Source organism: Hypomesus nipponensis, chromosome 19, assembly GCF_054491055.1.
Source record: "Hypomesus nipponensis isolate SF chromosome 19, ASM5449105v1, whole genome shotgun sequence".
Classification (NCBI taxonomy): Eukaryota; Metazoa; Chordata; class Actinopteri; order Osmeriformes; family Osmeridae; genus Hypomesus; species Hypomesus nipponensis.
The window spans coordinates 7,957,501-7,968,905 of record NC_140379.1 but is presented as its reverse complement, the minus strand read 5'-3'; the positions used below and the strand labels follow the sequence as shown (position 1 = coordinate 7,968,905).

At 45.2% G+C, this 11,405-nt stretch overlaps 1 protein-coding gene across 7 annotated transcripts in view; it reads left to right on the top strand.

Moving 5' to 3' along the window:
- The first annotated feature begins 1,626 nt into the window (after window positions 1–1,626).
- Window positions 1,627–11,405, top strand: part of celf6 (CUGBP Elav-like family member 6) — a 97,732-nt gene continuing 87,953 nt past the window's right edge. For 3 of the 7 annotated variants that reach the window (XM_084682549.1, XM_084682550.1, XM_084682548.1), the window contains exons 1-2: window positions 1,729–1,876; window positions 7,985–8,067. In XM_084682549.1, coding sequence (XP_084538675.1) covers window positions 1,732–1,876; window positions 7,985–8,067 — 228 coding nt within the window. In that variant the 5' untranslated portion in view covers window positions 1,729–1,731. Of the gene's footprint in view, window positions 1,877–7,984; window positions 8,068–11,405 lie in introns of all 7 variants that reach the window. The other 4 variants (XM_084682547.1, XM_084682546.1, XM_084682545.1 and 1 more) reach the window with 2 other exon arrangements.

Sequence of the window (11,405 nt, the reverse complement as noted above, 5' to 3'; positions counted from 1 at the left end):
TCACCTTCACCTGGGGTTCAGTAACACTCACCCTCACCTGGGGTTCAGTAACACTCACCCTCATCTGGGGTTCAGTAACTCTTACAGTCACCTGGGGTTCAGTAACCACACTGTACTTGACTGTTTTGTTTGGGGGAAGCAGCTATAGAAAAAATGTTAACCGTTTGCAAACTTACTAGGATTTCTGTTTTAGAAATAACAACTGATTAAGGTTAGTAGATTGCTAGTTGAACATTGAAAGCTTTTCAGATGAACTACATACCATCTAAATTAGGGTCTTAAAATAAAAAGGGCAAAAGAACCACCTCACTCAATGTTTCCTAAGCATACAATTCTGAATAAATTAACAATAGAGATCATAATTTGAGTTTAATTTACCAGACACAAACACAAATACACCCATTTTTTAAATAATTAGTAATCATAATTTACATAATATAATCACTTTGACTGATACACATACAAAAAATATATATAATTAGTAGGCTATACCAACGATATTTTGATCAAATATCATCCTTCTATCACTTCTTGCAGTAAAAGTGCACCCCCTGTGTGATATGACACATTATGAATATTCACATAGAGTAATGTTGCTATTTGCATCACGCTAAGGGACTATTGGGCAGGCAGCATGAAAAAGTACAGCGCAAAGTCCGCTCCAACACATTCCTTTAGCACATATACTGTACATGACTGCACGGACGCAGCATTTCAGAACCATGGACAGCGACAGAAGTTGGTCATCGTGAAAGCAACTCTAAATGCGGGCTATCAAAACTTCTTCCTATTGGCTTATCTTCCACGCACACACACACACACACACACACACACACACACACACACACACACACACACACTAATGTTCAAATTCAGAGAAGCTTAAAATATATGTTCAAATGTTTGTCAAAAATTGCATTACTAGCTCAGAAATCCAAACTAAAGTTGATGTTCAGTAAGCAGAAAAGAACATGTATATTTTCTTTGATTTCGAGGTATGTTCAGCCTAAATATTATATTGTTCATTAATTGATACAACTACTGGAGCAAAAATATGTGCTAATCAATTTCCTAATGTAGTTTGTCAGTCCAACGCGCCGTCCTGACATCATTTGGTATTCGAGGTGGCATATTTGCTAGTGTCGCTCCTTTTAAATGTCCCAAGCTTTCTCTTTACACAAATGTTTGAATTCTTACTCCACCCTGTGGGCCCTCGGTCGTTCTGCTCTCCAATTGGCTAGGCCAGGCTTATTATGCAAATTAGTTCGGGGTCTAGTTAGAAGCCTACGAGCTGACGTCACAGGCAGAGTGGCAGCTGACACCGGGAGAAAGAAACAGACTGAGAACGGGACGAGGAATGAAATACATAAAGCATAAATAAGGCGAATTCAACACAATTGGAGAGAGAGAGAGAAAGAGAGAGAGAGAGAGAAAAGAGAGCAGAGAACAGAAGAGGAAAAAGGGGAGGCAAAGAAAAGGGATAGAAAGAAACAAGGCAGGGGGAGTGTGTGCTGTGCAGTTGACTTGAGTGAGAGATAGAGAGAGGGAAAGGGAAAATAGGCAGTGAGAGAGAGAGCGAGAGAGAGAGTGAGCGAGAGAGAGCAGCCGCCGGCCCATTGAGGAAAGATGGCTACAGTCACTGCTAACGGAGTGCAGCAAGAGAATGGATTCAGCACCACGACCAGCGCCGCCAGGATGAACGGGATCACGATCGGTCAGAACACCATTCCAATGAAGGACCACGACGCCATCAAGCTTTTTATCGGTCAGATCCCCAGGAACCTGGAAGAGAAGGATCTGAAACCGCTGTTTGAGGAATTCGGGAAGATATACGAACTCACTGTGCTGAAAGACAGGTTTACGGGAATGCATAAAGGTAGGTTTTGGTAGCTTTGCCTCGACATTCCTTTCTACGGCATGACGAGTTATCTGTTGAGAGCATAACAAGTGCAATAATTTGTTGGCGTTTGGGACAGGTGGGAGTTTCCTCCAAAGCTAAATGTTGTTACTGGTTTTGAACACAAGCACACACATACACACACACACAAACATACGGTAGCCTACACGCACACACGCGCACGCACACACGTGTGATTCAATGTGGGTTAGTCGAGTAGAGTTAATTGTCAGCGTGTCAAGCCCATCCACGTGAACACTACCGCTGCTTTGTGTGCCCCCGTGTGTTTACATTGACAATCATGTGGTGCGGAATCGGCTAAGGGGGCGGGACGGGCTGTGTGTGCCCGCATCTGGATCCGTGCCTCACATATACAGCTGCTTCAACAAGAAATGTCTTGTTATCTCCCTCCCTGCTCACAAAGAAGCCTATCCTTAGACGATCAAAGGAAAATATAAGATTGCCGGGGGGAAAGTAGTACGGAAATTACCACTGGGCATTAGGGTTAGATGTTAGTGATTAAAGCTGTGTGACACTCTTGATTTGGCGTTAGGAGAATGCTAATGTATACGTTTTGGACATAATTACGTGGTTAAGATAACTGTTTACCTCGCGTCATGTTGCCCATTGTAGTGATGCACGGGAGGCGGGAGGCAGGAAGGATGGAGCTATTTCGCTGGAAGAGCAGTGCCAAGGGGCACAGCGTGGGTCGTTTTCTCCCTCGCTTTTTCACCCGCGTCACCCCATTGTCTAAAACGACAGTGTAGCAGCTCACAGTTAGGGGTTGTCTAACACATATGCTTTGGAATTGATTATAGCGTTAGTTTACTGTAATTTGCTGAATTGTTCAAGGCAGGCCGATTGACGGGTCTGAACCAATTTATCCATCCGAGAACATCCATCAGTTTGGTGGGGCACGTGCGTAAAGCTCCCCAGACCTATTTCATGAAATACAACGGAAATCCTAATTTTCAAATAGTTCACTTTTGATTTAGGTCAAAATATTTGCAAAATGTATATTACAATAGCCTATGTGTTTCAACTTATTTGTGAGGTAGGCCCTAAGTTACCTACAGTTCAAGGTATTTTGTCCCCTTTTATATAGCCTATTTATATATTTTTGTACTTATAACTGTTTCATTGTTCATTAAAGTGTTTCATAGAAAAAAACGAACATTGAACATTTACACAGACACATTGCAGTGTTGTTATATGTGTTCCACTCCACAATCGGCTGGCCAATACACCATTATAAATACAAATGCTACCTCTCAATTACTAGCATTAAACATACTACACATACATACGCGCGCTCACTCACACACACACACACAAACACATACGCACGCACGCACGAGCTCGTTATTGGAAGCTGTGGCATTATCATTCGCTTTTAATAGGGCGCACGTCCACTACCAGTTCAATAGACAGATCTCGGCCCATGGGAACACTTCCAGCAGAGGCGTTTGTGATATATGCTTACAGAGGTTGGTTCTTCATTAATTGGCCACGCCAAATAAAAAATAAAACACTTCACTGGAAACTGGCAGTAGGAATTGTGACACAAAAGTGAGCGACCGCCATGCTGCACTACCGCTCTCCCGTGCGTGCGGTGCCCCGAAGGTCTCCACGCGCCACCTGTTCGGTGAGTAAGTCGGTAGGTTCAAACTGTTGCTGCTCCGCCCGACACACACACTGTGCGCTTCTCTGTGGAACCCGAAGATCGATTGAAACAATATTCTCGGTGCCTGTGTTGTTTACGCCCGTCCTCGACCAACCCTGAATGTCAACTCTCTGGGGGCTGTATGCTTCGGGAAGGATAATCCAGTTGCACTGCCAAACTGTCTGCCCCTTCAAATCATCATCCGCCAAGGCCACACCAATGTATGCATATACCCATGGATTCAAAGTCACATTGGGAGCATATGCGTGCTGTTTTGATAATAAGATTTCACAAATGCATTTTATGGATGATTTTTTTTTTCAAGGTCCAACCACCCGTGCAGTACCCTATAAAACACATGGACTTTACTCCCGAAAAGTTATACACCATGCTCCGACTCAACATATGTAGCCTGTAGCCTAATGCCATTTGGCTAATGTATTTCATTCGTATTTAATTCTTTTTTTAGGAGTTAAATTAAATAGATGTTTTTTTTTCTTCTCTCAAACATTGAGGATAAGTTTTCTTGTCTGTTTGACCGCACGTTGGACTTCAGGCTATCTGTAACAATGGTAGATTAGGTTTTAAACACATTTTAAAAAGTAGACAACGCATGACTTGTTACACGCTAAATCCAAGTTATGATGAGGAAATAAGCCTATCGCACATCCTCTGCTTGCTCATGAACATGTTTATGATGGGTTTGCAATACAGGACGAAACGACCCACTGCCAGCGCTGGCTACTCACCCATGCAGCAGCACATCGAAATGCAGGTGGTTAAAAGTTATCACCCTTCTGGCAAAGATGAATTATTCAACTAATATGTTCTGCATCTCACCGTCCACTCCGCGTTAAAAAACACGGGGATCAAGTTCCATGATTTTGGATTTCAGAAAATACTAAATGCGTCATGTGGTTGCTCATGACTAATTCATGTTAATTGGGGGTGCATCATCATGAACAGATGTTGTATGTGTCATGAATACCTCTTTGGGCTTTGGAGTTTCTCTAGTGCCTTCTGTGAATTGCATTAGAGTTCTAATGTTTTATGAGTAGTGTTAACATTCTACGGTGCAACTGATTTCTGTACTTCAAAGTTTTTTATCAACATGATTCGAATACAGTTTGTTAAGCTTAATCATTTTTGTGGAGATAGATACATTAGTTTATGTATACTGAACCTACAGATACAGACAACCACATACTGTAGCCTATGTTACTTAAAAATAGTAACAATAACTGCAATTATTTCTAGATGTCAACATGTCAGACATGAACAATTCCGGAATTGAACAGAGGATCGTGCCAAAATTAAGCTCAAGTCATAGGATGTAGGAGTCCTTGTACCTTTCTCTTGCTGTGGTCACTTTAAGGCACGTCCATCCTTTGGGCTATTGCGTTCTTGAATGACAGGACACTAAACTTGGATATAACTTAATTGCTTGGGATTCTAACAAGTGAATGGTGTTGCCAGATCCAAGGTATGCTGTTTGAAATCCATCATACTACCAGCTCTTCATTATCATAATACTTAGTGTCAGCAAGAGGAGTCATCCATCGTTTAGACATACTGGATATTGGTAGGGGGCAAATCTTTTGCTTGAGTAGTGATATTTATCACACGATCTCAGACACAGAGAGGTGACACTCCCCGCACAGCCAGTCAACCGGGCCGGATGAGGACGAGGAGAACAGCACTCCGACTTCCTCATTCATCTCTCTCCTCTTCAGATGGCTCCTACAGTCTACCCAGCTATGAGTATCAAGGCAATTTCAGTTTAAAATCCACAAATGTATTGAAATGTCAAAGGAATGACTCATTAACTCAATAACTCTGATCCAATCTTTCAACTTGCCAAGCCCCATAATGTTGCAGAATGTGAAAAGTAATCAGTGAAAAGAACAGAAAATCCTTTAGCCGTCCTTTCTCTCTGTTCTCATCTAATCCACTGGTGTCTCTCCTGCCTATGGCTCTGCACTGTGATGAGGAGGGGTGGGGGTGGTGGTGGGGGGTGGCTGGGGTGGAGGGGTGGGAGGGAGGGAGGGAGAGCGCATTCATTCGAATTGCGTTATGGGATATGCAGGTTTGTGATGGCTTACTCACAGACATAGATCCAACTGCATGAGCTGTCTGGCGATGATTGACAGTTAGTCTGAGTTGACTGACAGTTGTAGGCCAGTCTACAGATGACCTTTCCTATCATTAGTGAGAGCTTGTGTGTGTGAGTAAGACAGGAGTCCGTCCTTGTGCCAATAGAATGGAGTCTGATTTTGTCCGATTTTCAATTTAGTGCTGTACACACTAATAGTACACTTGGCGCTGTTATTATTCCGACAGAATTGTTAGGTTGACCGTTTTTGTTTGATGTAGTCACATTAGCTAGGAAAAGGCTGGTTTGTCATTTGTACATTGTGGTGTCAAACTTACAATGTATATTAAAAAAAAAGGTAATTTATCTTATAATTTCTATGTTAATTATTTGAAATGCTTTGTACTATTAGTTCTGAAATGTTCTTATTTACATTTATATGATAGACTAATTTACTGTCAGTTACAGAATGCCTGAATGCTTGCTATGTTTTTGCATTCCGTATTGAGTTATCAGAGGCATTACAAAGAAAAAGATTGCTGTTTATAATTACCCATTACAGTCTAGCAGAATTGTACCACTTACCCATTCCTCTCCGAAAACACTTTTTCTTGGCTTAAGTTTTCATTTGGCTTAAATGCAATTCATTGAACTTTTGTTCTCTCTCTGAAATGATTGTTCCACAATTTTTCTGTGATTACCAAAGTATTATTTTCACTCCACTTAACCCCCTCCTCTGTGCAATCCGCCAGTTCTGCTTATAAACCCACGCTAAGAAGACTGCTTCCCATCATCTCATAACCATGGCAACCGTGGCTCTCTCGCTCTACCCCCCACCCCCCTCTCTCTGTCTTTCTCTGAACTCCTTCACTGCATTTCCATTTGGCTGTTCTCATGCCACACCTCCTCCTCTTCCCTCTGTAATTTCCCTGTCCTCCGCCCCCCCCCACCCCCCATCCGAGCTGTGTCTCGTTCCAGATTGGGGCCCTATATCATGGGCCCGCAGGGCTCAAAGTGTCCCAAGGGCCGCCAGTATATTGGATATGGAGGCTTTCATAAAGTCTTCCAATTCCCCACGGCCATGAGAGAGGGGCTTATTGGAGGTCCCGCAGTAAGCAGACACACAGCCCAGTCGGGAGATTACCCCCCAGCCAGTGAGGGTGCCATCCTGGCCGCTGTGCCCCCTCTGCCTGCTTAGGCCCCGGCTTCTGGATGTCGATGACCGGCGACACGCCTGAGATAAAGAAAATCTATTTTGGAGTGGAGAATGTAGCCTGATAAAGATGCGACGGCCTTACAACTCTGGAGCATTGATTTGCTGTAGGTTCCATTTTTAAACCTGTGTAGTCCTAAATCGTGAACTGTGATGAGATCTAACAGAGGCTTGCGACCCAACACCCCCAGACTGTGCCTGACTGCCTGACCTAATGATAACGAAACCAGACTCCAGGAGAGAAGGTGATCCCCCCCCCCCCCCCTGCGCGCCCTTATCCCAGAATCCTTAGCGGTCCCGTGTAATGTCACACAAGCTGAGGAGTAGTTCCCCTGGCGACCCAACCTTTCTGCATTGCATTGTGGCATGCTGTTTAATCAGTGTCATTCAGGTGATTTTTCCTCTTGAGTAACTGCCTGGTTGTTGGGGTGGATGAAGGTTGTAGAGAAAGGGAGCTCTCTTGGCCCTGCGCCAGAGAGCACTGCTCCTTTTCTGGGGTGATGGGTGCTGTGTGTGTGTGAGTGTGTGTGTGTGTGCGCTAGCCTCCAGCTCCATGGGGAGCATTGGCAGCAGGTGTTACATGTAGTAATAGGACATTATGCTGCACGGTGCAGAAAACTCCTCAGAACGGGGTCACCCACTGTCAAGGCACGCAGCCGCCGAGCAGAACCACTGCTCAACCTTTAATGAAAGCTGTCACATTTTTGTTCGTCGCTCAGTTATTCATGCATATTCATACTGTTTTTTTGGCTTTCTAACTTTGAGAGGTCTCTCCAAGACACGTGAAAGGCCGCAGATTGGGGTTCATCACAGGAGATTCTTAATTATTTGTCCGCTAAAACTGCCTCCCGGCGTAGTTTTTCTGCTTTTAGTTCAATAATCTTGAAAGTGATCATTCATCAAGCAGCAATATGCAGATTGTATGGATGCATTCGTGTTACGGAAGCTGTTGTGGAACACAGGGGTTGAATTTAATGGAGCTAATCAATTTTCTTCCTGGTGCCTTTTGTTGTAGTTCTGCTGTTTCTCTTGTACTGAGCCATCTTTGTGTGTGTGTGTGTGTGTGGTATGTCTGTGTGTGTATCTGTGTGTGCCTGTGTGTGTGTGCCCTTTCTACAGGATGTGCCTTTCTAACATACTGCGCCAGGGAGTCAGCACTGAAGGCCCAGAGCGCCCTCCATGAACAGAAGACTCTGCCAGGGGTAAGTGCCCCCAATCTGCCCTGTGTCAGAGGCCAGAGCCCCTGGGCACTGAGCTGGGCATAGGAACACGCATTAACGTCACTTTCACCAACACCATGCTACTGTATCACACGCACACACACACACACACATATTTACTCTGTCTCACTTGCACACACACACACACATGAATAAACACAGTCACACAAACAGACACGCACTGTCTTGCGCTTGCACATGTTTACACAGGCTCAAACACACACACACGCATACGCACACACAAAACAGTCTGAAGATGGTTCCAAGGGTGCCATGCCTCAGCTCTCTCACCTTGCCGTGTCTTTTTGGCGCTAATCACCTCACCAGAGAGATATTAAAGAAGAGTTTTGTGTAATAACAGTCCACCCTGTCCTTCCCCTGTCCTCTCACAATATGGCCGACACAGCAGCAGACACACTGCTAATTGCTTCAGGAATCCCACTCTCATTATCACGTCTAATCAAACAATAAGTATAAACAATCATTTTTACCATGACTATCACCATCTGGTGTTTTGTTTTAGTGACTGCTCTGCGCATTAATTTATTTATTTTTGACACTTATTATGTGCTGGTATTGTATGTACTTTTTAAAGGTGAAAACGTTCTCTTAAAATGATGACGCAAAAGCACAAACCGACGGCACACACTGTAAGCCCATATGATACCTTTTAACTTGTATGACATGTACATGGTTCTATGTCTATATGCAGTTGATCTATGGATTCAGACCAGCCTTCAAGGGAATTAGCACTTTGATTGAATATTCCCCACAGGCTTCTATGGAGAAACAGGGCCCTGCTTGATCTCAAGACTCATCCATCCAGCATGGACACACACACACACACACACACACCACACACACACACACACACACACCACACACACACACGCACATCCAAACACTCATTCTAACACACTCTCTCTGTCTCTCTAACTTTCATTCTCTTTCACTCACACAAACACACAGAGACACACACACACACACACACATGGGCATACTCTTTCTAACATATTCTCTCTTTCACTCTGTGTCTTGCGCACACACACACACACACCACACACAAACACACACACGCATACACATGCATACACACACGCACATACACACAGCCTCTGGGTATCCATCTCTGGGGAGGAGGAGTGGGGGAGTAGGGGATGGAGGCAGAGGGGGCTGGGTTGGGGGAAAGGGGGAGGGGGGTCGGTGGGGGGAAGGGCCATGGCACCTTCGTGGGTTAATCAGCTGTTTGCAGTGGCATGTTGTGCTCTCCAGGGGGACTCCGTTGAGCGTTACACACACCGACACGCTGCAGGGAAGCAAGTCCTGGGAGACTTCTTCACTGCCTGGCTCTGCTCTCCCCGGTTCCCTGGTCCTCTAATAAGATGATGGTCAGGATGGGGTCTGTATAGGTGGCTCCTTCTTTATAGCCCCTATGGGTAGCCACTCATGCTTGCTCTCCATCTAGAAGGGGGTTAATGGCGTGGCTATGAGGGTTGGGGTAAGCATCTCCTGGAAATCGCTCCCATCAGGGGGTGGACTCTTCAATCTCCTCCTCCAATCTGCTCCCGCATCTTCTGAACCCCGAGAGGTCATAAAGAGAGCGAGGGAAACAGTGGACGAGGCCGCCGCGAGTCGGCTGTCACCAGACCACCTGAGTGAAGGTCCTCAGCAACTATCGTTGTGATGTTAACGTTCCAGGGAATGTTCCGGTAACATTTACGGAAGCGTTCCAGGTCCCAATTGCGCAGTCTTGAATATGGGCCCTCGTATCTCTCTCTCTTTCCGTCTCTCTTTCTCTGGTTGACTGATTGACTGAGTATCGGGACAACCGGAATGTTCGAAGGCTTTTAAAACGCATCATCAGACAGGTTGTAGGCCCTTTGGAAAATAAAAACCGTTCAACCACAACCAGCCCCGGATTCTGGATCGCACATAAACCGGATGAGTGAAGGCTATCATGGAGGCCGATGCCTGACAGAGGCTTGAGTTAGAGACAGCCAGACAGGCAGAGCTGAGCGATATGGTCCAGCCCTGGCTTTGAACCTACTGGCCTGCCAGAGAACAGCCCTGAAAGAGAAGGACAGATAAAAGCACTCCAGCTCCCCCCTTCCTCTGACGTGTTTCTAAAGCACAGTGTTTCTAAAGCACGGTGTTTCTAAAGCACAGTGTTTCTAAAGCACAGTGTTTCTAAAGCACAGTGTTTCTAAAGCACAGTGTTTCTAAAGCACTGTGTTTCTAAAGCACTGTGTTTCTAAAGCACTGTGTTTCTGAAGCACTGTGCTTCTGGCTTTTGTTGTCTGCCAGTCTGTGTGGAGACAGAAAGAGACCGAGTGGAACAGGGAGAGTGAGATGACAACAGAGAGGGAGGGGGAGAGAGAGAGAGAGAGAGAGAGAGAGACAGAGAGAGAGAGAGAGAGAGAGAGAGAGAGAGAGAGAGAGAGAGAGAGAGAGAGAGAGAAAGAGACAGAGTGGGAGAGAGAAAGAGAGAGATTGAGGCAGGGATGTATGTGTCTGCTCTCGGCAGGGGTCCGGCAGGGCTTCTGTCATTCTCAGATTGACTGAGAGGAATCTTCTGCTTGCAACATCTACAATTCAAATTCCTCCATTGACTGACTCCCTGAAAGCCCCTGTCTCTCACAGGCACAGTGTGAGGGGATTCAGCTCCTGCGCCTGCTAAAACACTGCTTTGTTTACATTATTTGATGAATCACATGTAAAGAGCGTTTGTCGGAGCTCGGTGTCCTGTTCACCCAATCCCAGGAGAGGGGGGCGTACGAGTACAGTAATAGGATCCAGATGCGAACCTCCCGCCTGTACACGGTTTATACGGCCGTGTTGTGCTTACATGCTCGTTCAGCACATCCTCCCATGTAGGGCATGGAGTTCTGTGGACAGCTTAGGTCGTTCCCCTGAATGATCTCTCCGCACATCCAATTAATTCAGCCAGCCTTCACAAGCCTGCTAAGGAACATCTCATATCTCACTCTCCCTGCATATTTACCAAATGGTTTCCAAACAGTAAACAAAGGTTTTTGGGAGATATATGTATTTGTTGTCCTCTTTCTTTCTTTCTTTGGTTCTTTCTCTCTTTTATCAGACCATGTGGTGTTCTATTCTCCATTTCCGCCAATTAGGTCTCAGTATGCGGATGTAACAGCCTTGCTAATTGGCCCAGAACAAGCCCCAAAAGCCAATTAAAGTCTTGGAAAATGTATCACACTTTTTCTCCATCATTCATTTGCCGCCTGCCCCCTTCCTTTCTCTCCCGCCTCCTCGGCTTCCTGCTCTCCCTCTGTTTGCCTCTCTCTCTCTCTGCCTCT